This window comes from Vulpes vulpes, chromosome 9, assembly GCF_048418805.1.
Source record: "Vulpes vulpes isolate BD-2025 chromosome 9, VulVul3, whole genome shotgun sequence".
In the NCBI taxonomy this organism is placed as follows: Eukaryota; Metazoa; Chordata; class Mammalia; order Carnivora; family Canidae; genus Vulpes; species Vulpes vulpes.
Window position 1 is genome coordinate 14,833,657 of NC_132788.1, and position 27,502 is coordinate 14,861,158.

The following is a 27,502-nucleotide window of genomic DNA, read 5'->3' on the forward strand; positions in this document are numbered from 1 at the left end:
CTCCGTGCCTTCATGCGCCTCCCTTTTTTCCTTCTCTTCCTCTCTTATTAAGTCTTGCCTTCCCGGGACCCTCGCAACGCTTCTCCCTGCCGCCCTGGCCCCGCGCCCTCCCTCGCAGCACGCTGGTCAGCTCCCCTCGCCAGTGCGCGGACTCAGCCCCGCCCACCCGGAGTCGGAGTCACGAGGCTGCAGGAGGGGAGCCGCGAGGGGGCGGGGCGATGGGCGGGGCGATGGGCGGGGCAGGGGCGGGGCAAGGCCGAGGCTCCGCAGCGCGCATGGGCGGAGCCGGGAGCCTAGGCCACCGCGGCTATATCTGCGCCTGCGCGGCGCAGCTGCGGGGCCAGTCGGGACGGAGGAGACAAGATGGCGCTGCGGGCGATGCGGGGGATCGTGAACGGGGCCGCACCCGAGCTACCCGTGCCCACCAGTGGGCCGGTTGCGGGATCTCGGGAGCAAGCGCTGGCGGTTAGCCGGAACTACCTTTCCCAGCCTCGCCTCAGTGAGTATCAGAGAACGAGACGATTCCTGCCTTGCTCCTTACTTAGCTCAGCCTCTTGCTCCCCATTCACTTGCTCGGCGGGGGAGGGGGGTCTGCTTCTCCCCCCCTCACCCCGCCCACCCTGCCCCTTAGTCTGTCTCTAGGAGGAGATCTGAGTGTACCTGGTGTTTTCGTAAACCTCGGTGGGTCGAGGGCAGGAGCCGCGGCGAGAACTTTTTCCCGGGGTCGGTGGGCTCCCGGCCCGTGCCCCGCCCTCCCCAACTTCCCTGGGCTGGAGCCTAGAGCTGGGCCCTGTGGCTTCTCGTCTCCGAGGGGAGGCCGCGGCCTGGCCCCTTCAGTCTCAAGCTTCCCCTGACCTCATTTGGGTCTGTGGGGTCGAGGGAACGCCCCTTCCCATCTCCCTCCACCGGCCTGGACCTCCAGGGATGGGCAGGAGCCCCTGCGGGGGGGCCGGCGTGGTGCGATCGCTGACGTGGACGGAGGCCAGGCCCGCAGCCCGAGGGAGGTGTTCCGCGGAGGGGCCGCTGCGCCGGAGCACACCTTGATAGCAGAGAAGCTACGGCTGAAAAGTACCCTGCAGGTTATCTAGTCTAACCCTCTCGTTTTACCATTGGGAAGCTTAAGGTTCTGGGAGGGACGGGGACTTGCCAGACTTTAAACACTTAATTATTGACAGAGCAGAAACTAAAAATCTGTTTTTGTTTTTGTTTTTTTTAAATCTAGACTCCACGCTGGGCGTTGAGCCCAACCCGGGGCTTCAACCCACGACCCTGAGATCAAGGGTCACATGCTCGATGGACTGAGCCAGCAGGGGCCCCTAAAATTCCATTTAATTATCACTTTTTTTTTTTTTAACCTTCGACTCTTCATTTACAGAGGAGTTCAACCTATCACAGTTAAATGCAAGGCTGTCTTGGGAAAGCCAAGCAGCTTTGCCAGTATTATTATATGCAAAACTTATCATATGCTTGTTTAAATGTTGTGATTATTTAAAGAAAAAATCCAAAAAAAAAAAAAAAAACCCTACCTTAATAAATAAGCCTTTTAAGTGGGCTCCCCAGCTGTTCTGAAAGAAATGGATTTTTATTACCAAACAATACAGTTGTGGGGCATCGGTTCTCTTTGCAGCTTCCTTAAGGAATTGGGGATGAGCCCTGGAAATAGACTCTTTTCAAAACTTGGGAAAGCTGGTGTTTCCCCAGGTGGTGAGACTATGTTTGCTCTGGTTAGTAGCCAGAATGCCGGTTTGTGGGTGGCAAACTGGTTAAAAAGAATTTCAGATGAAGGGTTTCAGTCCAGGCGCTCTCCCGTCTGACTAATCCCATCCTGATCTGTCACTGGGTCATATGACAGCACTGCAGCGTGAGGAAGAAGGAAAACACAGTTGATTCCATGGTTTGCTGAGATGTGATTTTTACACTGAGAATTATCTGAGAGAATGCCTCCTGGAGGCTTATATAAGCTGAAGTGAATGTTTCAGGAAAATGAGCAGATGTTGCATTCTTACATAGATTTTGACAATAAATTGATAACTAACGATTCATATTTGCTTTTATGAATTGCATTTGCATGCTTTGCCTTTCTTTGGGTTGAATAGATAGACGTAGTGGTGCTTCTAGGAGATGATGATAAGGGTGCAGTAGCCACTTTCCCTATAATTATTCATCCTGTGTCAATTCAGAGAGTATCAACTGAAATAATACAATTGTTTAAAGTAGTACTCTATGATTGTTAACCCTTAAGAGAAGTGAGTTTGGTTTTTCAGCATTCTTTGCGTGTTTAGCCGGTGGCTAAAGAATTCCAGATGAGATTGCTCCTGACAGAGTTGTTGCAATACAATGTTTCATACTGAAAGTCAGGAATCCTTTTTGTATCCTCAGTGCCTAGTACAGCGCTTGACACATAGAAGGTGTCTTGTAATTGTTTTATCACTTGCCTTTAAACCCCTTGTTCTAATAATTTATTCTTAATGTGGATGGAATCAGAATAGGGAGTTGGGACACTTGGTTGAGTTGCCTTTCTGTATCCTGGTTATTCTAAAAAGCATAAATGATACTCTACTTAGACTAACAGCTAACTACATTTGAATATCATTCTAATTTGTCACATTCTTGATTCTAGTTCCACAGTTTTCATTGCTTCTGAGTAAATCTTGTTTAACCTCAATTTTTCTAAAGATTGATTATACCATCTTAGGTGGTACGTTATTGTAGTTGTTTAATGTAAGCTTTTGAATGAAGGAATGGGACAAATAATATTGGCAGTACCACTGTACAAACTGGATCCTGTTTTAAAACAACTTCATGATTATAGTCTGTTAACAAGAAATGGAAAATGAGATCCACAGGCTTAAAATAATCTTGAGCACTTTAGTTGAATTTCTAAATTTATAAGGAAAGAAAACTTAATTGTGATTTAAACTTTGAGCAAAATTCAGTAATGCATATAGAACTTTTAGACACTGAACAGTTTGAATCAGATAATCTTGAGACCTTAGATCAGAACTAACCTTAGGTTTTTTATTTCATGAAGCAGAGAAAGCCTTAGTAAAAAGTCAAGTAAATCATAAGGCCTACTTTTTCTAGAACCTCTCCCTCATTGCCCACCTGTCAGGGTGTGGGTCTGTGCTGTTCTTGTGCAATAGAAGATGATTGCTTGGGGTTTTTGTTTTGCTAATAAGGTGGAGGCTAGAGCACTGAATCTCTTCTTGTGCAATAACCGCCTAATTTTCTCTTTGAAAATTTCACAATCATTAAGTGGTGTTTCTAGTGTTGAACAATCTCATATCCTGCAGGAGGAAGAGGATGTCATCTGATAAAACATGTGCTTCTTAAAACCTTTGTAGGTTTTGGTTTTGAAATATTAGTCCATAAATATTTATTGTCTCCTTGATCAGAATCAAAGATGTAACTTTTTGGTTGTAAAATGTGTTCACATGTAAAGTAAATACGTATCATTGTTGTCAGAAGTTCTGAATATTCCTTGCAGACCTAACTTCGTACTCTTTGGAAATTTTCATAATGAAGAATGGTCATTATTTTGGTAAATAGAAATTTTTGTATATTTTGTGAATGGGTTTTGACTTTTTAGAAGAGCAGCTTAATGTCTTTGGCTGCCTTACTTGAAACTGTTCTCTCTGCTTTGGGCTGTTAATGGTAATGGTGAGAAAGTCCATATCAATATTGTCGAGAGTTAAAAAGTATTGTTTGATATCATTTTCTCTTCTTGTATTTTTTTAAATAGTTTTGTTATCATGAAAAAGAGCTGTAGTTGCTATATAAACTGTCTTCTAGTACCTGTTTGTAATACAAATGTTAGGAACTGTGTCATCTATATTTTTAATTATATTGTAAACTAAATTCAGAAATATTATAAGGTCATAGATTAGCAACCTTAGAATTGGGGGGGAGAAGCCAAACAAACAAAAAACCAGTTTTAAGTCTGGTTCTCCTATTTAGTAACAGATTTCTCAGAGCCTTATTGTAGAGTGGTGTATTAGCCTTGCCTACCTCCCAGCAGTTTGTGAAACTGAAATGAGGTAATCTGTCTGAAGATACTCTGTGTTAAGTGTAAAGCACTCTTCAGATGTAAAGTTTGGTGATATTTTTTATTTAGTTTGAATTATAACATTGGCTCAGTTTGTGTTTTGTCAGTTTAATTTAAATCAAGTGTGTTGCTTAAGCTCTGATTTGTATCTGAAGTAGTCTCCTTGCATTTTCCATGCTTTGCAGTGAGGGGAAGCTGCTGAAGTAAGCATCTCCATTAGGTTCTCCCTTTTCTGCTTAAAAACTTCCAGCAACTATATTACCATTAAAGAAACATTGTTTAGCAGTAGTGACAAAATGTAGACACAAGAGAAATACTGTCCAGTGCATTAGTTAGTTTTTCTTTTTTCATAGCTAAAGTTGCAGACTCATGAAATTAATCTTGAGTGGTATAGCTACATAACTCTTGCAAATAATTACAAGAGTGTACCAGACTACAAAAAACAACCAGTTCAGTTTTGGAATTTGAGCTGTAGTACAGAGTTAAAAGAACAAGTGACTTTGGAGCCAGACTATGTAAGTTCAGGTCCTTGGGCAAGTTACTTGATTTCTGAGAGTCATTTTTCTCTTCTAAAACTTGGAATATTAGTTAACTCATAGATCTGTTATGGAGATTAAGTGAGAATTCCTGACAAATACTTATTAAATATATATTAGTGGTATAGGTATTAATCAGTTAATTTGGATGATTATTTATAGGCTTTTTAAGGGCTGTATACATTGTTGCAAATTTAGAGACTGCTTTTGATTGAAGTAGAATCTTCTGTAATAGGAGTCAGGTTGATTCAGTGTTTCCAGCAAAGACAATGACTAGTTTCTTTCTCTTGGTCATGCTTTTGCTTGTGACTGGCAAAACTTCATAATTTAAATGAGCTTGAATTTAAACATGAGATTCTGAAGCATCTTTGTTGTAGAGGTTAAAGTTCAAAGGAGGTGCAAATCATGGTGGAAAAAGTAGAATTCTCAGAACCTGAAGGATTTTGTTGGTTAGATTTTATTCAAGACAATTGCCTCTAAATCTCAAAGGTAGATCCTCTCCCCAACCTCACCAGCCCACACCCTACTCTTATCCCTGACTGTTTAAGTGAAGGTTTTGAGATGTTGTTTCTATATTTTTAAAAACTAGGTTCTAAGAAAGTATGTTTCAAATGTAGATCCCTTTGCATTTCTATATAGCAATTTTAGAAAGTCATTTAAAAACTGAATGCTTGAACACACTAAAAATGAGAATAACAAATAAATTTTTTTAGAGGTGGGAATTATTTTCAAAGTATTAGATTATTTTCATGCAATGGGAAGGATTTTCATAAAAGTAAATGTAACAGCTTAGATTTTTCTATAATTTAAAGGGAACAAATGATTAATTCTTTTACAGTACCATACATTCAAGTACTTTTTAAATTTGTGACTTGCCTTTTATTATCTAGGTTAAAAAATAATTTGGGAGCCTCTGTTGAGATATTTACAATTACAGATATTCAAGCAAATATTTGGTATTAAGTTTAAATGTCCTATGAGTGTGAATAACAAGTGCGTGCCCCAATACTGCTTTCCTACTCCCCACATTTGTACCAGGGCACTTGCTTCCTGGATGGAGAAATTGTTTTTAAGTTCGTAAGCCCCCTGAGTGACAGATGGTTATAGTAAATGGTTTCCTCATTCTCGGGAGTCTACATTTGTGCCAGAAATCTCTATCCCAAGACCTCATAAGAAATCAAACAAGTGAAAAATTCTCAATTAGTTGACAGATTTTCATCACCTATTCAAAGCCTTCTAGTAAGTTTTCTTTAGACATTTACTTTTTTTAGCGGTTCTGATTATGAAGTGTGGTTAATTCTGATGCTGTTAGATTGTCTCTTGAGTCTTCTGTTTTATACCTGATCACCATTATGTTTGACATGTTTGTAGGTGTAGAATTGCAGGATAGCTACCTCCTTTCTAAAATGAAGGATTTGGGTAGTTCCTTATAGACTAATAGATAAGTTATTGCTAGAGAGTAATTTGCAGTGAAAATAGAAGCCTCTGAACTGACAGTAACACTTTTTTTTTTTTTTTTAAAGGATCTTGTTTGACCTCTGGTGTTTCATTCTTTTTTCACTCCCCTCTCCTAAAGCTCTTTTCCCTGTGGTTTTTATGACCTCATTTAATGATGGCTTTTTATCTCACAGATGACATTTTCTCAGATTTCGACATTTTCTCAGATTTCCTTTGTGAGTTCTGTCACTTATGCTTACAGTTTTTGAGGCTTTCCTTTCCCTTACCTACTTTGCTAAGTGTCACCTCTAAAGCATCTCCTTTTCTCTTCTAGGTAAGAACTACTGCTAGGATTTTGCTCTGCTCCACAAACCCTCTATACCACTGTTAAGCAGACCTTAACTCTGTCCCCCTTCTCCATATAAAACTGGGAACTCTTAAAATAACTCTGCCCCTCTGTGCCTCTGTTTTTGTATCCTGGGTCCTTAAGACTGACTGACGTATGGTAAGAATGCATAATGCTTTGGTTGGATGAGGGTAGATGGTGAAAAGGTGTACAGGTACAGGCATGCTTTATAAATTCAATAAAAAATTTTTGTATTTGTTTTCTCTGTTTTATAATAGGTGCGGTAGAGAGAGGAGCTTTTTGGTAATACTGCAGAGATAATTGGAGGTTGTTGTCCTGTTTGACTAAAGCTGATTCTTCTGTTTCTTTCCAGCATACAAGACAGTATCAGGAGTCAATGGTCCACTAGTGATCTTAGATCATGTTAAGGTAATACCACTATGATTATCATTTCACCATTTATGTAGTTAAAAACATGGCACTAAGTCCTTTAAATTTCATGTTAATGATTTTTAACCCACTCTTTAGTCTGAATGTCAGTGCTATATAGGAGATGAGTTTTGAAAGTCAGAAGACTGTATTCCAGTAGTGGATATGCAAATTTATAAAAATTTGAGGGGGGGTGTCAGTTGTACTTCATAGATTTATTGAGGAAAAACAATAATAATCTGTGAGTGTGTTTTATAACTTTTAGGTTATTATATAGCTATGTGGCATCTTATGGCTCTTGTCACAGACTGCCATGAGTTTTAATTATTTGTTAATAGTATTTGTCCTTTTACTAAATTTTAAGGTCTTTGAGTGAATGAACAGTTACTTTTATCTTTGAGGGCCTGACACTGGAATTTAAATAATAAATAAACAAGAAGAAATTATCTCAACAGTAACTAAAAATCTTCACGCAAAGAACAGTTTTTACTTAGTTTGTTGTAAGGATCCTTAGTTATATGTTGGCTTTTTAGCCTCACCTATACATAAGAATTATAAACACTATTGCTGTTATCATAGATTACAGACCATAATTGAATACCCTAGGAAAAGCCTCCTACCTGAGCTCTATGAACAAAATATCTTCAGGAAAAAATAGTTTATATACTATGCTCTCTAGAACAGTAATTCTATACTGATTAGTGTTGGGGTGCGTTAGGGGGAAAGGCACACAATTATTAGTTTGTTGAGAAAAGTAATGATGGAAGTATGTTTGAGATGTGACTCCTCTGGAATCAGAAAATGAAAAACATTTCTAAAAAGAAAGGGCAAAGTGCATTGTCTCTTCAGTTTTATCACTTAAGATTATATTTCTGTGTATCACAAGGTACCTATACAGGGGCACCTGTGTGGCTCAGTGGTTGAGCGTCTGCCTTTGGGGTCCCAGGATCAAGTCACCCATCGGGCTCCCCATAGGGAACCCACCTTTCCCTCTGCCTATGTTTCTGCCTTCCTCACTGTGTCTCTCATGAATAAATAAAATCTTTAAAACAAAACAAAACAAAAAACCCCCACGAGCTACCTATGCAAATTAACCTCAGGATTAAACAGAACAAATTTACCTCCTGACCACAGTCTCCAACTAGTCTACAATTTGATTCAAAGTCTTAATATAGTGCAATTTGTGCAAGATTTAGGCAGGTGTACATTAATGTTTTGTGAGAGAGAAGATCCTACACTTTTAATTTTGAGGGAAAAATAGGAAGCTTTCTTTTTTGTTTTTTTAATCCTTCTCCTTTTTTTCCTATAATCTTTATTAGATAACATTTTTGGTTCATATTTTAAAAACATGAAACTTTTTTGTTAGTATGTTACTGAAAACAAAAATATTCCCCACTTTCAACAAGCATCCACTTTCAACATCACTGTCACCATGACTGCCAAGATGCTAGTCCTGCTAATGGGCAAAGAAGGTGTCCACGGTGGTATGATCAACAAGAAATGTTATGAAATGGCTTCCCACCTGTGGCATTCCCAGTACTGACCTCGTCCGTCCCCGCCCTCTACCACTCCCCACTACTTTTGCACCCCTCTCCTCCCCAGACACACACGTACACCATTTTTATTTTTTGGGCCATTACCCCACACCCCTTATTGCTGCCAAAACCACATGGGCTGGGGGCTGGGGCTGGATGGACAGACACCTCCCCCTACCCAAACCCCTCCTGTGTGTGGTTGGAAAACTTTTTAGTTTTTTGGATTTCTTTTTTCTGAATAAAAAAGATTCTACTGAAAAAACAAAACAGAACAAAAACCTCACTGAGACAACCGCCCATCACTGGGCATCAGACGCCTGAATGGCAGGTACCCGGTCAGTGTTACTGATTAAGGGTTGACTTCAAACGACGTCTAAACCATATTTTGGAGACCTCAGCTCCGGCACTTTCCTGGATGTGGGGAAGTACAGCCCTGCTTCTTCACAGCACCGGGCAGAAATCTTAAAGATTTTGTTTATTTGAGAGAGAAGAGAAAGAGCACGAGCAGGGGGATGGGCGGAGAGAGGACAAGCAGACTCCCTGCTTAGTCTAGCACAGGCTAATTAAATTCCTGGATCCTGAGATCTGGATCTTAGCTTGAGTCAAACTGAGCCTCACACGTGCCCCCCAGATATTCATGTTTCAATTATGTTAAACACTTAGAATAGAAGATAATGGTTAACAGTGGACTCTCCCCCAGTGGAACATCATGTAGTGGAGAAGCAAATATAATGCAGATAAACACGTCTAATAAGCAAGTGCTATGAAGGCTAAGTGTGGGATGCTGTGAGAGTAGTGAGAAGGACTTTAGAAAACATTTAAGAGTGCTTAAAAAGTTTTGTTGAATGTTTGCTTGGAGTACAGCTCCAGCTGAGGAAAACTCACAAATAAATTACATATAGTTGTAGGAATGGCTTTATAACACCAGATTTAGAGTGGCTTTGTTTTTGACTTAAAAGATCAAGGAGTAGATAATCTTTCACAAATTATGTCAGAGTAGAAGACCGAGATTGCTACTGAATTCATGTTATAAAGTTGGCGTATCTTTGCTTTCCAAAGCAAAGGGTGTACTAGAAAAGAAAGACAATTATCTTCACTTAGAGACACAGATTCCAAAATTCTTAATAAAAGTACAGCCATATATTGGAGTTAAGCAAAAATAACTATGTAAAAAAAAAAATCACTGGAATTATGACAAATAGAATTAGTAATACAAAGATGATTTGATGTTAGGAAATATATCAGTAACTTAGCTTAATATTCAGTTCATTAAGAGCTTGTGGTCTTGATAAAAATAGTGTCTGATAAAGTTACTCATTTCTTTAAAAAAGAAAAGATCTTTTGGAAATATGGAGTAGAATATCCTTAACCTCTTAGAAGATATCCAGCCATAACCTATAGCAAACAACATACTTAAGGAGAGACTCTGGTTAACGTTCTCCTTTAAATCAGCAGTAAGATGAGGATGTCTGGTTGTCACCACCACTGTCCATCTTTGTATTTGGAACCAAATAAAGGTGTTAGGAGGGAAAAGGGCCAGCTGTCATCATATCTTGGTCTTAAAATTAACGAAAATCCAAGGCATTCAGTGGGCAAACTATTAGAAACAATGGTATAACACAGAGTTGCTGGACACAGTCAGTCTACAGAAATCAGGAGTGTTGTGTATACCGTAACTCATTATTTATAGAAAACCATAAAACTTTGTTGAAAGGCAAAAGGAAGACTTAAAATAATTGGAGATTCCTTCATGAATGAAAAGACTGAGTGGTAAATATATTGATTCCACTAGGCAACAGAATCAGTTAGGGATAAAGTAATTAAGATTAAAGATGTGGTGCAGGTATAAGCAGTTGTATCACTGGAGCAAAATTAAGCACCCTGAAACCGGGTCTTGTCACGCTGGATATTTGACTTGGTAAATGGTAAAAGCAGCATTACAAGTCAATGGGGGACATGTTGTGCTGCTTAGCAAATAGTATTGGGGTGATTGGCTTCCTATGTGAGAAAGAATGAAAATGAGAAAAATAAAATTGCATACCACAAACAAAGCCAATTGGATTAAAGGCCTAAACCTGAAGAACCTATTAGAAGACAAAACTGAAGACCATTTGTATGAATTTAGATTAGAAGGTTTTCCTAAACAAGGCACAAAAGGCACAAATCATAAAGGAAGACAAGTCATTTTATTACATAAAAGGTTTTGAAACTTTTGTATGATGAGATACTATAAACAAAATTAAAAGACAAGAAACGGTGGAAGCACATATTTTACAAAAAGGATTAATATCCAGAATCTATAAAACTCCTACACATTAAAGAAAAAGCAGATCCACTTGAAAAGTGAATAAGAGATATAAGCCAGTCGTAGGTAATGAAGTTTGAATTGTCAGTGAGCATGAAAAGCTGTTCAGTATTAGGAAAAATAGGAAAATGCAAGTTGAATAGAGGCTATTTTTTTTTTATTTTATCAAAGTGGCAGAAATTAAAGTTTAATAATACAAGATTGGCATCAATGTAAGGAAAAGATGATTTTGTATACTGCTCAGGAAACTGTAAATACAGTTCCTTTGCGGAGTAATTTGAAAATTTAAAGAACGGGCATAGCCTTTATGTAGCCCACCACTTGGTAACCAGATACCTTAGGGAAAACACATATGGCATGAGGAGCCACGTGTTAGAATGCTCTCGTAGCATGTTTGTATAGTGTAAATTTGGAACAACCTTGAACTCCATTGGTAGAGAACAATTAAATAAAATGTGTCATTTGATTTCAACTACATTTGTTTTGTTTTAACATTAATTCTAAGATACCCATTTATTCACCTTAGCATCTCCACAATCAAAAGTTTCACAGTGGTGCACCGTATTTTAATTGACAGGTATTTTCCCTCATATCACTCAAAGTAGTGATGCACTTTTCAACAGATTATGTTGAAAAAAATGAGGTAAATATTACCATACATAACAGAATCTATAAAATGCCAAGTGAAGAAAAAGAAAAGTTGCAGGATGATATATTTAGTATGTTGCCATTTATGTAAATAGAACACTAAAATCTATTTTTGAAAACCTTTTAGTATTTTAAAATACTAAAAGTGGAAGAGGAATATATATTTGGTTAGGAGAATTTGAGAGGTGAGCATTTATCTTATGATAGCAATTATTGTATTTTTAATTGGCATTTTATTGCCTCCCCACAAAGTATACAGGTGAGTATACAAACCGCCCAGAAGCAAACATCAGTTCTGAGTAGTGGGAACATGGTTATTGTTAAGTTTTATGCCTTTTCTTTAGTCTCAGAGTTTAAAACATCTACATGGGAGAAAAATTTAATTGCTCTTTTTATGGAGCTTTCTCTGGACCTTATGCTGTGTTTACCATTTTATGTGCCAGTGTTTAAGTATTTTAAAGATGTTACCTGTGGATGTTATAGACTCTTAGTATATATCTGTGTGGTTTGGGGGGGTGGGGGAGCATATAGAGTAATATGGGGAGTTTTAAAATATTGGTTATTGATCTTTTATATTTTCCTGTATAGTTTCCCAGATATGCTGAGATTGTCCACTTGACATTACCAGATGGCACGAAGAGAAGTGGGCAAGTTCTAGAAGTTAGTGGTTCCAAAGCAGTGGTTCAGGTAAGTATCACTTTCAAAACCTGGCCAGTTGAACAAAAACATAAGGAACACCTCTTGCCTTTTTTAGAGATCGTAGCGTAAGTCTGTCTTTAGAGACTGATTACTGGCTGTGGGGAGAAAATATTTTTTCTTGTTGTCTTACCTAATGTTGGCTACCTGTATCCATTCTAGCCCAACAGCTCCACTGCCACTGGCAAATAACCTTTTTTTTTTTTTTTTAAATGGGTAAAACAAAGCAGATAATCACATGGAAGGAGAGAGATGAAAGGCAGAATTTATAGGTTATGGGATGAAAACAAAACAAGGTCTGAGTCTGTTTCCTTAAGTTGTCTCTTATAATACCTAGTTTTTAATGTTACGAATTATAGGAAATGCCAGTTTTCTCAAATACGTATTCCCCTAAAAAGTGATCTAGAGCAAGGGTCAGCAAGATTTTTAAAAGGCTAGATAGTAATTTTTTTAGGCTTTGTGAGGCCACTTAAGGTCTCTGATGCATATTCTTCTTCCTTTTCCTTTTTTGTTTTTTTAAACCCTTTAAAAATGTGAAAACATTCTTAGCTTTATGGAGGTGGACTAGTCATGATCCTTGGTCTATAAGTTGGCAGTTTGGTTCATCACCATGGACATCTCTTTGTTCATTATAATGAAAATAGTATCCCTTTATGTTTTTTTATATGGGCTGTTGAACAGACAAATAACATTTAAGTACTTACAGTCTAAATTCCTTTTGCCCTTCTGATTACTTGTCTTTCTCAATAGGTATTTGAGGGAACATCAGGTATAGATGCCAAGAAAACGTCCTGTGAGTTTACTGGGGATATTCTCCGAACACCAGTGTCTGAGGATATGCTTGGTAAATGGATGTTATTATGCATACTGAGCAGAGATCTGTTTTCTTTTAAATATAATTCCATGGGATGTTTCTTAAAAATTACACCTATTTGAGTCATAGTCCATTCTGTCCTGTCTTGTTACTGTTTCACAGGTCGGGTCTTCAATGGATCAGGAAAACCCATCGATAGAGGTCCTGTTGTACTGGCTGAAGACTTCCTTGACATCATGGGTAGGATGATAAATGGGTTTCTGTTTTTTTGAAGAAAATAGCTTCTGTTTTATATCTTTGTCAAATAGTGATTTTTGTGATATTTTAAGTAGATGACCAATATGGTCCATATTAATTGCTCTAATGTTTAATAAATTTGTTTTCTAGAAATCATCTTAAAATTTTATATAAAATATTTTAAGATATTATAAAGTATTACTTGTGTATCTGAAATGTAGATACAAATGTAAATGGCTTCTAAATTAGGATTTTTCTCTTATTTGCATACTTTAATTTTAGGGATTTATTCTGCTACCATGTGTTTTGTGAGTCTACAAAAGACTATTGGAAAATTTCTTAAACAGTTTCAGATTTTAAAAAATAACTGATTTTCTAAGAGAAGAAAGAAAATCTTAATGTCTTAATTTTCTCTTTTGGAAATGCATTAGGCCAGCCAATCAATCCTCAGTGTCGAATCTACCCAGAGGAGATGATTCAGACTGGCATTTCAGCCATAGATGGCATGAACAGTATTGCTCGGGGCCAGAAAATTCCAATCTTCTCTGCTGCTGGCTTACCACACAATGAGGTGAGAGCTAGGTAGGCTCTGTTTGGTGTGAAATTTAACAAGGGAGAATTTCTAAATGCTTCATTTATTAGTAAGAAGCCAAATAAAAGGTTTTCAGCAATACTCACTTGTACCTAATACCATTTCGATAATACTCAATGTTACTGTTTATATAATCAAATTAAATTGAATCTTTATCCATGCCTGATATCTATATTCTTGCTTACTCTTACAAATCTTTACAAAAATACAAAACAGCTTTTTTTGGGTAAAGTCCTTTAGAACATTACTTCATATATGTAATTGCAATTCCAAAAAGTTTGGGATAAAAGTTATTTTGATGTAGAAATAAATGTTATTTTAGAGCTCAACTCAGTTCTTTTGTACTGTCTCATCAGATTGCAGCTCAGATCTGTCGCCAGGCTGGTTTGGTAAAGAAATCCAAAGATGTGGTGGACTACAGTGAGGAAAATTTTGCAATTGTATTTGCTGCTATGGGTGTAAGTTTTTTTTTGTTTTTTTTTTTTTTAGCGTAACAAATAAGATTGTTTATTTTATTAGAACAATGTAGAAAACAAAACACACATACTTGGATTTATCTCTAGGCAGAGGAGTTACAACTTGGCATTTTGGGTAAACTCAGGATTAAAATTTAACATTGACTACAAAATTTAAGAATAATTTTCTTTATGCCCAAAGCAGACTGTTTACTCTGTTGGCTTTTGTTTTTGAAATTTTGGAGGTACTTGAAATTTCAAAAGAAGGAACAGTGTAGATCCATAGATGAGCCTTCTTCAGAAATACTGAGAATTTTTCTTCTCCCAGCACTGATGAACTCATTGCTATTTAGGTAAACATGGAAACTGCCCGCTTCTTCAAATCTGACTTTGAAGAAAATGGCTCAATGGACAATGTCTGCCTCTTTTTGAACTTGGCTAATGACCCAACGTAAGTAAATAGAGCTATTTCTTTCTGTTCACTCAGGCTTCAGATAAAAAATGATACTTAAGGCAAGGAAAGTAAAATGTTACAGTGAAAGCAACATGGGGCTAGGAGTCTATTTCTTGCTGGTTACTTGGCTTTTGACGAATCACGTAGGCTCTGAAGTTCAGTTTTCTCTTTTAGAAAATATGACGAATAATACTTGTCTCATATAGTTATTGTACTTCTTAAATGAGAGAATACATGTAAGTTATCTAGTACCCAGACCATATTCAATAAATGATTCTTTTCCTTCTCTCTAGTTCTTGGCTGAGAACTAGCCACTCTTGTTTTTTCCCCTCCCTCCCTCTCTGTTTCTCTCTGTTTTGAGAGGGATATAATTTTTTTTTTTAAAGATTTTATTTATTCATGAGAGACATGCAGAGAGACAGAGAGAGAGTGGCAGAGACACAGGCAGAGGGAGAAGCAGGCTCCATGCAGGGAGCCCGATGTGAGACTAGATCCCGGGTCTCCAGGATCACTCCCTGGGCCGAAGGCAGGCGCTAAACTGCTGAGCCACCCAGGGATCCCAAGAGGGATATAATTTGAATAATTATGGACCCATTTCTAAAATAATCTAACTTTGTAGCATTAAGTAATTCTTATGAAAATATATAATAAATGCTTACTTCTAAAGTAATAATTGCTTTATTTATTAAAATAAATTTATTTACTTAAAACTTAAACATATTTAAGTTTCCCAGAATTTATTTAAAACTTTGAAGGGAGGGCAGCCCAGGTGACTCAGCAGTTTAGCACCGCCTTCAGCCCAGGGTGTGATCCTGGAGACCCGGGATTGAGTCCCACATTGGGCTCCCTGCATGGAACCTGCTTCTCCCTCTGCTTGTGTCTCTGCCTCTCTCTCTCTCTCTCTCTCTGTCTCTAATGAATAAATAAATAAAATCTTATAAATAAATAAAATAAAATAAAGTAAAATAAAATAAAATAAACTTTGAAGGGAGACTATAATTTCCAGAATCATGTTGTTTTGTCTTTGGCCTTTTTATTGGAATAACAAAGGACTTAATGTTCCATTTCAGTATTGAGCGAATTATCACTCCTCGCTTGGCTCTAACTACAGCTGAATTTCTGGCCTATCAATGTGAGAAACATGTATTGGTTATCCTAACAGATATGAGTTCTTATGCAGAAGCACTTCGAGAGGTAACTTTTTTCTCAAAATGGATTACTTTTCAGAGTTATTGTGTCTCTTTAGTTTTCATTTTTCTTTAATCATGTTTTTTTAAATTCACTCATATATTAGTAGAATACCTTAATTGAGAAGGAAAACTGTCAACTTAGTTGAAATGATTATGCGATTTAAATCATTAGTCTAGTCATACTGTCACATCTCTATGCATTTAAGAATTTATTCTAAAAGGGAATGAATGATGCAAGCTCTTTGTTCAGTTACTCTCCCAGGATGTTCTTTGTCCAGATTGTCAATTTTTAACCCTCTTCAGAATTTCATTTTTAATAATGTTAGTATTTGAATAAATGAAGAGCATACTCTAACAGCACCCTGTTTAGAACTTTTTCCTTTAGAAAACTGGGTGTTTATTTAGGTGTTAAGATTCTAGCAGTTACACCCAGAAGTTTGGGGTGTTCATTATAATACAAGTTATTGAAATTTTGATTAAGTTACTCTTTTAAACATGTGAAAAGGGGAAAAAAGACTTTGAAGAGACCTGCTACATAAATATGTAGCTTCTTTAAAGTCCCTGAGATCTATCACCATATCTTACTCTGTTGCAATGCTTTTCCAGTAAAGGACTTTTTTTCCATCCATCACAGACCAGTAATTTTCTAAAGTACGATTAAAATGAGTTAGTAGAAAAGGGCATGTTTTAAAGAAGATACACAACTTATAAGCCTGGATTTTTTTTTTTTTAAACTAATTTCAACAGACAAAATTATTCTTAGATTGCCATTAGAGTTTTTCAAATGCTTACCCTACTTTCTGTGTTATCTCATTGCACATTAATAAAAGCTGGCCTGCAGACCACACTTTGAGTAACACTCCTATGGCATACTCTTTTGGAGGTGCCAAAGTAGCACCTAAAAAGTTGGGCTTAATGCTTTTAGAGTTTGGCTGTAATGTAATGTTCATGTCTCCAGGAGAAAGACTGTTCATAAGTATTATGTTGTGAAATGAATGGACTTCCTGGCTCTGTAATTTTGGGAAATTATTTAACTGACCCTTGATTCCAGCTGTAAATTGGGGTTAACAGCATTTCCTTCCTCATTTTGGAAGGATTGTGAGGATTACATTAAATATGTAAACCGCATCAAATGATTCCTGGTATATATTTCCTTCCCTTTTGACCTTTTTATCATTAGCTTACATTAATATGGCAAGATCCATGGCATGAAATAGATCTTTGAATTAAGAATGTTCTTCTAGTTCTAAAATAACTTCCTTTGATTTATAAAATTGCAAGCAGATTTTTTTCTAGCAAGTTATTGAAGATTTTCATTATGGTGATATGACTGTAGCAAAAAACTTTTGGTCCCCAGTTGTCAACATTTTTGTTGCAGAATAATCTGAACTTGTATTGGTAAATTTTTAAATCTTCTTCTAGAGACAGTATTTAAAATTAAAAGATGATGCTTCCAACTTTGTGATTGAGCATGTTCAGGCAAACGTGTTCTAAGCTTTTCTTTTCATATTCTAGTATGTGACTTTCTCCTTCTTGTCTTACTGTCAGGTTTCAGCAGCCAGGGAAGAGGTTCCTGGTCGACGAGGTTTCCCAGGTTACATGTATACAGATTTATCTACAATATATGAACGCGCTGGTCGAGTAGAAGGTAGAAATGGTTCCATTACTCAAATCCCTATTCTCACCATGCCAAATGATGGTAAGTTTTTGGTCTTTGGATTAGAGCAGACCTAATCATTGTAAAGACTTGATTCTAAGAACATCTATGTTTTTGAGTTGAAAATTTTTAATTTCTTTCCAAGTGTTTACTTAAATTCCAGCTGGTTAACATCCAGTGCGATATTAGTTTCAGGTATAGAATTTAGTGATTCATCACTAACATACAATACCTGGTGCTCATCCCTAGTGCCCTTCTTAATCCCCATCACCTATTTTACCCATCCCCCCACCCACCACCCCTCCAGTAACCCTCAGTTTCTTCTCTGTAGTTAAGAGTCTGTTTCTTCGTTTGCATTTTCCCCCTATGTTCATTTGTTTTGGAGTTGAAATTCTTTGGAGGGCTTATCCTTTGAGAATTTCTTAACTAGTGATTTGTTTCTAAATGAAAATTTTCATTTGTAAACTGCCCATAATAATCTTCCTTTTATGGATGCCTGGGTGGTTCAGTGGGTAAGCGTCTGCCTTCGGCTCAGGGCACGATCCTGGAGTCCCGGGATTGAGTCCCACATGGCGCTTCCTGCCTGGAGCCTGCTTCTCCCTCTGCCTATGTCTCTGCCTCTTTCTCTTTGTGTGTCTCATGAATAAATAAATAAAATCTTAAAAAATAATAATCTTCCTTTTATGGAAGAAGAAAAACAATTTTCTTTGTAATTAGAATTTTCAGTTTTCATTTATTAGGTTACTGTTGAATGTCTGTTATTTGTGGGACACTGATCTAGATATGAGGAAATTTTTTTTTTTTAATTCAGTCTCTATTTAACATAAGTTAATCTAGTTGGATATTTTTATGTACATGCACCAATAAATTAAGGTAGCTTTAAGTATCAGATGAAGAGCACAAATAGTGAATGCCACCAAGACTTTAGGGACAGATTGATCACCAGAGGCTGATTGAAAATGACTGTTTTATTTTGTATGTGAAAGCACACGGTGCAGTGCCTGTTTGAGTGTATGCTTGGAGATGAAACCAGTCAGTATTCCTCTTCTATTCTCCTTTTTTGTCCTTATCTCAATGTTTAGAAAGCACTTTTACAAGGCATTTTCAGAAACAATAATAACTCATTATAATTAAGCACTGTTTACATTTCAAGTATTAATCTCATTTGATCCTCGTAGCAACTTTCAGGTAAATGCTGTATTCTGAGGCACAGGGAGGTTAAAGTAATCTATTGAGGTTAAGAAGTGATAGCTTTAGAACCCAGGCAGTCTGATTTGGTAATTCACACTACAATGTCTCCGAGATGAACATTATTTGTTCCAAGAAAGTACCTAAGAAATTACTTTATGTAATTTAACTAACTTAGGAACATCTTCCTTTATAGAACTTTTTTAGTGCTGACCGCATAGTGGAATTTTGTTCATCTAACATTCCTGTATTTTCCATATTGAAATGGTGTGTATCCATCTGAAATAGCTTATGAACTAAGAATGTTTTTTCAATATATATTAAATTGGCAATCCTCTGCTAGGGAACTTTGTTTAAAATGGAGTTCTATTTATATTTTGGGGAGAAATAACTAGGAGAAATGGTACTTTTTCTGAAAGCTGAGTTACCTTATGTGCTAATACGTATCTAACTGCTGCAACTCTGTAAGTAATACCATCCAATATGATAACCGCTAGCTACATTTGGCTGTTTAAATTCTAAAGTTCACTAAAATTAGAGGAAATTTAAAATAAAGTTTTTTGCTTACGTTAACCACATTTCAAGTGCTCAGTAGCCACATTTGTCTAGTGGCTTAACATATTAGCACGGATACAGCACTTTTCTTTTATCACAGAAAATTATTTTAAAGAGCACCATTTTATGTAACGCTGTAAGTAATGCACACTCACTTCCTGTGGGTATGTTTGTATGCTGTGGACACTGAGACTAATGTCGGATGTCTTCTCTGGTAGATATCACTCACCCCATCCCTGACCTGACTGGATATATTACCGAGGGGCAGATCTACGTGGACAGGCAGCTACACAACAGACAGGTGTGTGACATTTCGGCAGTACTATGAAGCTTAAACATTGGCTCTCCAGTCATCCTTAGGGATTAGTGACTTTGACTTCACTCCTAGGAATTATTTTTTTAGAAAATAATAACTCATTTCTCATGTAATTGTCATCTCTATATACCAAAATCCTGTTGTAAGAGTAGCAGTATTAAGAATTAAGTTTCCACTTTACTGTGCCTTAAAATGGAGTCAGTGGTCTCAAAGAACTTTTATGGGTCTTCTCTTCCATAGTAATATCTACCAACCTTATTAATATAAAAAAATTTTTTAATTTTTTTTACTGATGTATAATTAACATTATATTAGCTTTAGCTGTACAAAGTAATGACTTGATATTGATATATATTGCAAAATGATCACTGTAAGTCCAGTTAACATCCATCAGTACACATAATTACAAAGTGCATTTTCCTTAAAATGAGAACTTTAGGGCAGCCCTGGTGGCGCAGCGGTTTGGCGCCGCCTGCAGCCTGGGGTGTGATCCTGCAGACCCGGGATCGAGTCCCACGTCGGGCTCCCTGCGTGGAGCCTGCTTCTCCCTCTGTGTCTCTGCCTCTCTCTCTCTTTCTCTCTCTCTCTCTCTGACTATGAATAAATAAATAAAGTCTTTAAAAAAAAGAGAGAGAGAACTTTACCTAGCACTCTCAGATACATAATACAGTATTATGCATACTATCGTCCCTATGCTCTGGATTACATCTTTATGACATTTCATTTTGTAATTGGAAATTTGTGCATTTTGACCCCCTTCACCCATTTTGCTCAGCCCTTGTCTCAGGCAGCTACTTGTCTGCTCTCTCTGTCCATAAGCTCACGGGTTTTTTTAGGTTCCACATATAAGTGAGATCATAAGAGTATTTATCTTTTTCTGTCTGACTAATATCATTTAGCATAATCCCCTCAAGCCCTATCCATGTCATTAAATGACAAGATTTCTTTTTTTTTTTTTAATGACTGAATAATCAAAAAAAGATTGATGGTTCTGTAACAGATGCCAACTTCTATTAGCTTTTAGGTGGAATTACTTACTGTTAATCTTTTTATGTGGTATGTCATCATATGAGTTAGAGCTCAGAAGGGTGTTTAGATTTGGTGCTATAGGCAAATGTTAAAAATCTAGTGAAAATCTGAAAAAAAAAATCTTATATTGCTTTTTGTAGACTTCATTTTTTGAGTTTGATTCTTAAAGAAATACTATGCCATAAAGTCTCACTTCATTTTCTTACTAGCAAAAGATATTAGAACCCCTCTAGGAAACATCAGTTTTATATGATTTAAGGGATAATAATGAGTTTCAAAATGTTTCTGGTAATTCTTGAGTTTGTTCTTAAATGTATTTTTTCCCGTATGTTCTATGCAAGATTTACCCACCTATTAATGTGCTGCCCTCGTTATCACGGTTAATGAAATCTGCTATTGGAGAAGGTATGACCAGAAAGGATCATGCCGATGTATCTAACCAGCTGGTAGGTATATCCTTTTAAGGATGGTGCTTAAAGAAAAGAATACCTTTCGTAGTCCATTCTTTCTGCTGTCTTATATCTCTTATCTTTCTCCCATATCACTGTACTTATTCCCCATCCAAGTAGAATTTTAGTATAGGTTACATGTAGTATATATAATCATTCATTAGAATCAAGCAAGCAGTCATCTTTTTTTATAAGGATAGATGCTGATAAGCAAGATTAAAATATGCTTGAAACCCACATCTAATGCTGTACAAGTAGTTTGTAAAATAAAAAATAAAAAAACAAACAAAAACAAGCCATAAGGCCATTTTAACCATAATTAGAATAGTCCTGAAAATTTTCTCTAATTTTGTACTTTAGAAATGAAGCAGTGACTAGAACACTAAGGGATACATACAGCTTTATATATTCTGTGAAATCCTTGGTTTCTCTGATTGTATGAGAGTGTTCACCAAGCATAAATAAAAAAGGATGCTTTTGAAATGGTAAACCTTACTCATACCATGGATATTTTTCTTGACCTTCAAGTAGATTTCTCTGGGTATGAGTTCTGACTTTCAAGTGCTCTATAAAATGGAAGCTGATTGACATATTGAGGAAGTATATTTTTTAGAGAGTGTTAGTAATGCCCATGCCTGAAGATTCCTTTTTCAATGAGACTACTTAATAATAAAATCTTTCTGATACTTTCATATGAACTTTATGTGAATGTGTTTGTAAATGTGAAATTCCGTTTGTGGTCTCTTGTGAAGAAGATAGCTACAGATACTCTTAATATATAGCCCAGATTATTGTTAACATTTATAAAATCTTATCTGCGTTCATATAAATATTTTTTTCTCTTTAGTATGCTTGTTATGCTATTGGTAAGGATGTACAAGCCATGAAAGCCGTAGTTGGAGAAGAAGCCCTTACCTCAGATGATCTTCTTTACTTGGAATTTCTGCAGAAGTTTGAGCGGAACTTCATTGCTCAGGGTAAGATGACTATTTTCTTACAAACACAAACAAGCTCATGCATAGTTTTGAAGACTTCTTTCCCACATTTGCATTGGTTTCTACATGATTTTCTTTCTGATTAGAGAAGAGGGTTCTTCAACTCCTGTCTTTTTGCACTTAGCTCTCTGGCGCCCTCCTCTCTGCCTCCAACTTCATAGTCTGTTTAGCTTCCATCTGAATTTTTCCCTTCCTTACACTTGGCTGCTTCTCTGCCACCTCCGTTGCTGGTTCTCTTTCCTCCTTACCTCTCTGCAGTGACCTCCTCTTGCTTTGGGAAGTTGGGGTTTTTCAGATCAGCTTATTTTCATCTCCTTTTCTGATTTTGTATCTTCCTGTTCCTTCATTGTTTGTGTTCTCAAAGGCCTAGCTCCCTGTTCTTTTTGTGCTTCTTCCTCCTCCTCTCCAGCTTTGACTTTTTCCCTATGCTGGTGACTGAATTGCTGTGTGTGATACCCTCTTTCTGAAGTTCTAATCCCACACGGCCAACTAGGATACCTTTGTTCATGCTGCCATCTCTTCAGGCTCAGAGTGGTCAGAACCCAAAGTTTTTGTTTTTGTTTTTTAAGCTGGCCACGTGGCTAGTGATTCCCTTTTCATTTTATCTACCTCCTGCATGAACATTATCCTACCTAGCCCAAGCTCAATAATTGGGCATTATTCGTAGCTTTATTCCTTTAATTCCCAGTGACCAAATATTTACTCATTTCTGTTTTTCTTATTTAAAATATCCTGTTCTGGTTTCACTTCCATTACTACTGAACCTTAATCCAGTGTTTCTCAAATTTTAATATGCTTTTGAATCAACTGGGGAGCTTGTTAAGTTGCAGATTCTGATTCAGTAGATCTAGATAGGGCCAGAGATCCTGTTTCTAGACAAGTTTCTCATGTGATACGGAAAGCTGCTGATCTCTGACCACACTTTGAGTCTTAAGACCTACTCCAAACCCTTGTCCCATCATCCTGGTTGTTAGTGCCAGCTTTTTCATCATTTTTCCTGATTAAATTTATTATTAATTCTATTGCTAGTCCCTCTACTGAAAAGACTGTAATGATTTTCATTACATAGCACATGTATAGTTTTCAAGCTGTTTGGTCTCTTCCTTCCCACTAGTTCTGACCTTACTGGTACTCAACACAGATGTGTTAACTTTGGAATAATGCATCACACTACACTCTTATATTTATTTGATGCATGTTTTATTAACACTGAATTCCACAAAATATGTATAATTTTTTAAATGGAAAACTATAATACCTTAAAAACATAAAAATTGAAATTCTTCTGGTAGAGAAAAGAGCCCAGAATTTCAGGCGCTGATTCCTTGGTTAAGAAATTAAATTTATTTGCATAATAATGACTCTGCTATTAAGAATAGCTAGTAACAACTTTGAAAACAGCTGACCTATTCAAAGTGTTCAGGTGGCAGTCATCCTCTGTTCCTGGAAAACTGCCTTTTTCAATTCATAGACAAAACGCTGGGTCTAGTTTTCATTACTCCAGGTATTTAGAATCCTACCCAGTTGTCCACAGAGTTGTCTCATACACACTAGATGGCCTGCTGCCTCTAGCTTGCAGGCCTCGCCCTTTACTCTGATTTCTAATGGTACTTACTCTTTGAACCCTCGCCTACACATTTGGTTGCATCCAGTGTTAGGAGACCTAACTGCTTTGTCTCTTTCTTTTTTTTTTTTTATAATACTTTATGCTTATAGTAGTCATACAGTGGAATAAATAATAACACTGATAAGTTGCAAGTAGTTTGCCTTTATTCATTCAATTTCAATTTTTTCTAAGGTCCTTATGAAAACCGCACTGTCTATGAGACTTTGGACATTGGCTGGCAACTACTCCGAATCTTCCCCAAAGAAATGCTGAAGAGGATCCCTCAGAGCACGCTGAGTGAATTTTATCCTCGAGACTCTGCAAAGCATTAGCTGCTACTTCATCGCTGGCTCGATACACTTGTGAAATACTGGTTCTGTTTTCTTTATTCCTTTTGCACTCCCCATCCCCCCATCTTTGTGTTGGAGTTTACCTTGTTACCCTGTAATTAAAAACAAAGAATAGGTAACATATTGTGCCAGTGTTGCAATGTTTTAAACTTCTAACAGACTTTAAAATATCCCCTGTTCAGAAAACCTGGATCATCAGTGCTTTTTTAAAAGTAGCTGCAGGGATGGAGGTACAGTCTTCCTATGGATGTGTGTGTGTTTGTACATAGTGGTGTAGTTAGTTGCCTAATAATGTCTTCATTATATGGTCTCCTCGACCTTACCTCTCAGCCCCCTCAAGAGTTATCATTGTCTGAAGTTATAATGCTTTGATCTCCAAGTTAGAGCTAGGATCAGGTCTGAAAGAAGTCGCCTCTCTGTAGAGCCAAGAGCCTCTTCCCTGAGCATTTGAGTTTTGGATTGTTGCTGTGCCCATAGGTCTGTGCTGCTGCTCTAAGCAGATGGTTTTTACTGTCCACCTGCTCTTTCCTATTTAATGACTAGATTAGAAAAGGAGTTTCCTTTTTCTCTTTAGTCCTTATGAGTTGGGACTCCTGTGTCTTACTGTTCTCCCTCCCTCTGAGTAACACAGAATCCTGCAGCTTTTGCACAGCTGGCATTGATCTGATAGTAGTGAGATGCCTTGTCTTAATGATCTGTACTGTGTTTCCCTGCAGAGGAATCATAATTAAAATAACTAATAGAACTGTTGCTTCGAAAGAGTTGGGGTACAATAAAAGAAGAAAGAAAAACCCATATCCATTCTACATTCTGACATGTTAACAGTCGTTTAAGTTTCTAAAGTGTTTACCAGATGCTGAGGGCAAGGTGGGGAGGAGAAAGCTCTTCTGTGAATGGATATTTTAAACTCTGTTAGCAGCCTTTGGAAGATCCCCTATTTGGTCCTGTTTTCTGACCCATCTCTACCTTTTCAGGGTAATCTTTGTGGCACAAGTGATAGCATTTAAAAGCTTTAGCCTTTTAATTCTCGCTCCTTGCTGTGAGCCCTGAGCTGTCTTCTATGCACTTCGGCTATGTCTACTGTTTGGTCTCTTTGTGTTCCTTGTTACTTGGTGCAATAGCAACTTCTTTGTGCATTCCATCTTTCCAGTTGTGTAAAGTTCTTCACTTTTTTCTCTGAGGGTGTAGGGGGTGGGGGGAGTCAGCATGATTATATTTTAATGTAGAAAATGTGACATCTGGATATAAAATGAAAATAAATGTTAAATTAAATGGAAGTTACCTAAAGTGACTCTGTATCTTCTAATCAGAAAAGCAGTATCAACAAATGGATATATAATATATAATAATGTACCTCTTTGATTTACAGTTTTGAACATCATGACCAGAGTTGTGAACTGCCCCCTATGTTATAGGGACATGGCCCAATTTTTATATCCCTTTCTACCCTTTCACACGCTTTCCACAGTAATAGATCTTCCAGCGTGGTGTATTTTTTTTTAAAAGATTTATTTATTTATGATAGACATAGAGAGAGAGGCAGAGACACAGGAGGAGGGAGAAGCAGGCTCCATGCCGGGAGCCTGACGTGGGACTCGATCCCGGGACTCCAGGATCGCACCCTGGGCCAAAGGCAGTCGCTAAACCACTGAGCCACCCAGGGATCCCCAGTGTGGTGTATTTTGATCCAAGTTTGAGAGTTACTGCAGGTGTTGTATAGCATTCTTTGTTTCAAATCTATCTGCAATAAATGATAGAGGATGATATAAACAGTAAATGAAATACGTATTAAAGCAAGCCAAAACTTGCTTCAAATAAAATCTTAAATAGACGTCCAGAATATTAAGAAAACATGCTGGTTAAGGACCAGGGTGTGGCATCATGGAGGCCTTCCATTTTTCTCCCCTCTTCAATTCAAGGCAAGTATTAGGAGATAACAGAGGAAGAGGCTCAGTCAGGCAAGAACTAGGTAGACCTGTGTTCTAATTCTGGTTCTGCCAGTAACTGTAGGACCTTGTTTAGTCTTCTGACAAATTTGAGTCTGTTTGCTTGTGTTTCTTTGAGGGTTATTATAAGGACCATAGATTCTGTGTATAAATGACTAGACAGTGCTCGAACCATAATTGGCACTCATAGTAGGCTACTTTTATTAACAAACTTTTATTAAGGCAGATTTGACTTAATATTCTTACATAATATAACTTAGGAATAGTTGACTTGGTAGCGCTCTTGTTAGTTATTTTTTAGTGGAAACGTTTTCTTTCTTTTTTTTCTTTTTTAAGATTTTATTTATTTATTAATGAGAGAGAGAGACAGGCAGAGGGAGAAGCAGGCTCCCTGTGGGGAGTCTGATGTGGGACTCAATCCTGGGACTCCAGGATCACGACCTGAGCCAAAGGCAGACGCCTAACCGCTGAGCCACCCATGCATCCCAAGTGGAAACATTTTCTTGATGTACCTTTTTATACCAGTGATAAGACCAAATGAAAGGACCAGTTAAAATGAGGTTATAACATGGATTCTCACTGTGATTATGTCATTTAATAAAGGAAATATTTCAGTCAGCTTAAAATACCTGGGAAGAGAAAAACTATCTTCAAAGGTCAGGCTAACTAGATGACTCATTAAACTTTTATTGCTTGCAGTTGACTGTCACTGCAGTTTGTGAGATTTCATGTAAGTGAAAAAATGTTTTCAGACTAACGTAATAAATACCTCACCTCACTGAGCTGTTTTATTCTCAGATGTCTGAGGTCAACAAAACATTGTGTGCTTTTAAATTTTTCTCTTTTTTTTCTTTTAAAATTTTCTGATTGTTAACACAAGTAAGGGAAATTTCTGGGTTAGCTTAATCTAATATTAAAAACAACAGAAAATAGTTTTCTATACTAAAATGTACCATTTGTAGACTACAAGAAAAACTTGGCAAGGCAGTTCTTGAGGGAAAATGATCTTTTGGGGAAAACTTAAGTACAAAGAAATGGGTTTTAAAAATAAAAATTTATAAAAGCTACCTTATTCAGCTACCTACTAGTTTTATTCCAAACCCCTTTACCAAGTTGGGGTTGAACACCTGCCTATCCTTACCTGTCCCCTCTTCTGTATGAAGCCCTGCAATGGCAACAGTGAGCAGCTGACTTGATGTTTAGAAACAATGAGAAATCTCTTTCAGTGACTAATCAGTTCCAGAGCTTTGTACCCTCAGCAAGAGTGGCAAAACCTGCCTGGAAACTTAATAAATATTTTCAACTTCTCTCTCTGTAATCATTCTGATGCAGTTCCTATGGAAGGAAAAAGAAGAGTCTCTGCCTGCGGCTATCTCTGGAATTGAAGACACAAATGAACAAGATCTACAGTTGTCTGGTTCCCTTTGTTAGAAGCCTGGGGGGCCCCTAGTCTAGAACAGAGCGTAAGGCCATTTGCTGTGATGAACAGCTGTAAGTGGTGCACATCTATTTGGCAGACCGCTTTCCCAAGGATTGCATCTCCAAACTCTAGAACATTTTATAAATGTAATTTGTGACTTGCTCAAGTTCAAATTACAGAACATGAGCTAGAACCTGGACCTTTAAAGTTAATCTAGTGTTCTTTCCATAGCATGTTGTTAACATCTGAAGTTCACTCCATAAACTGAAAGG

General features: G+C 37.3%; 1 protein-coding gene across 1 annotated transcript; it reads left to right on the forward strand.

Moving 5' to 3' along the window:
- The first annotated feature begins 206 nt into the window (after positions 1-206).
- Positions 207-25,145, forward strand: ATP6V1B2 (ATPase H+ transporting V1 subunit B2). The gene is made up of 14 exons (XM_026006365.2): positions 207-499; positions 6,738-6,793; positions 11,870-11,968; positions 12,728-12,821; positions 12,954-13,031; positions 13,460-13,599; positions 13,977-14,078; positions 14,429-14,526; positions 15,600-15,723; positions 17,268-17,418; positions 19,338-19,420; positions 20,806-20,910; positions 21,761-21,890; positions 23,707-25,145. The coding sequence occupies exons 1-14, from the start codon at positions 364-366 to the stop codon at positions 23,844-23,846; spliced, it is 1,536 nt and encodes a 511-aa protein (XP_025862150.1). The 5' UTR covers positions 207-363; the 3' UTR covers positions 23,847-25,145.
- Positions 25,146-27,502: the final 2,357 nt, after the last annotated feature.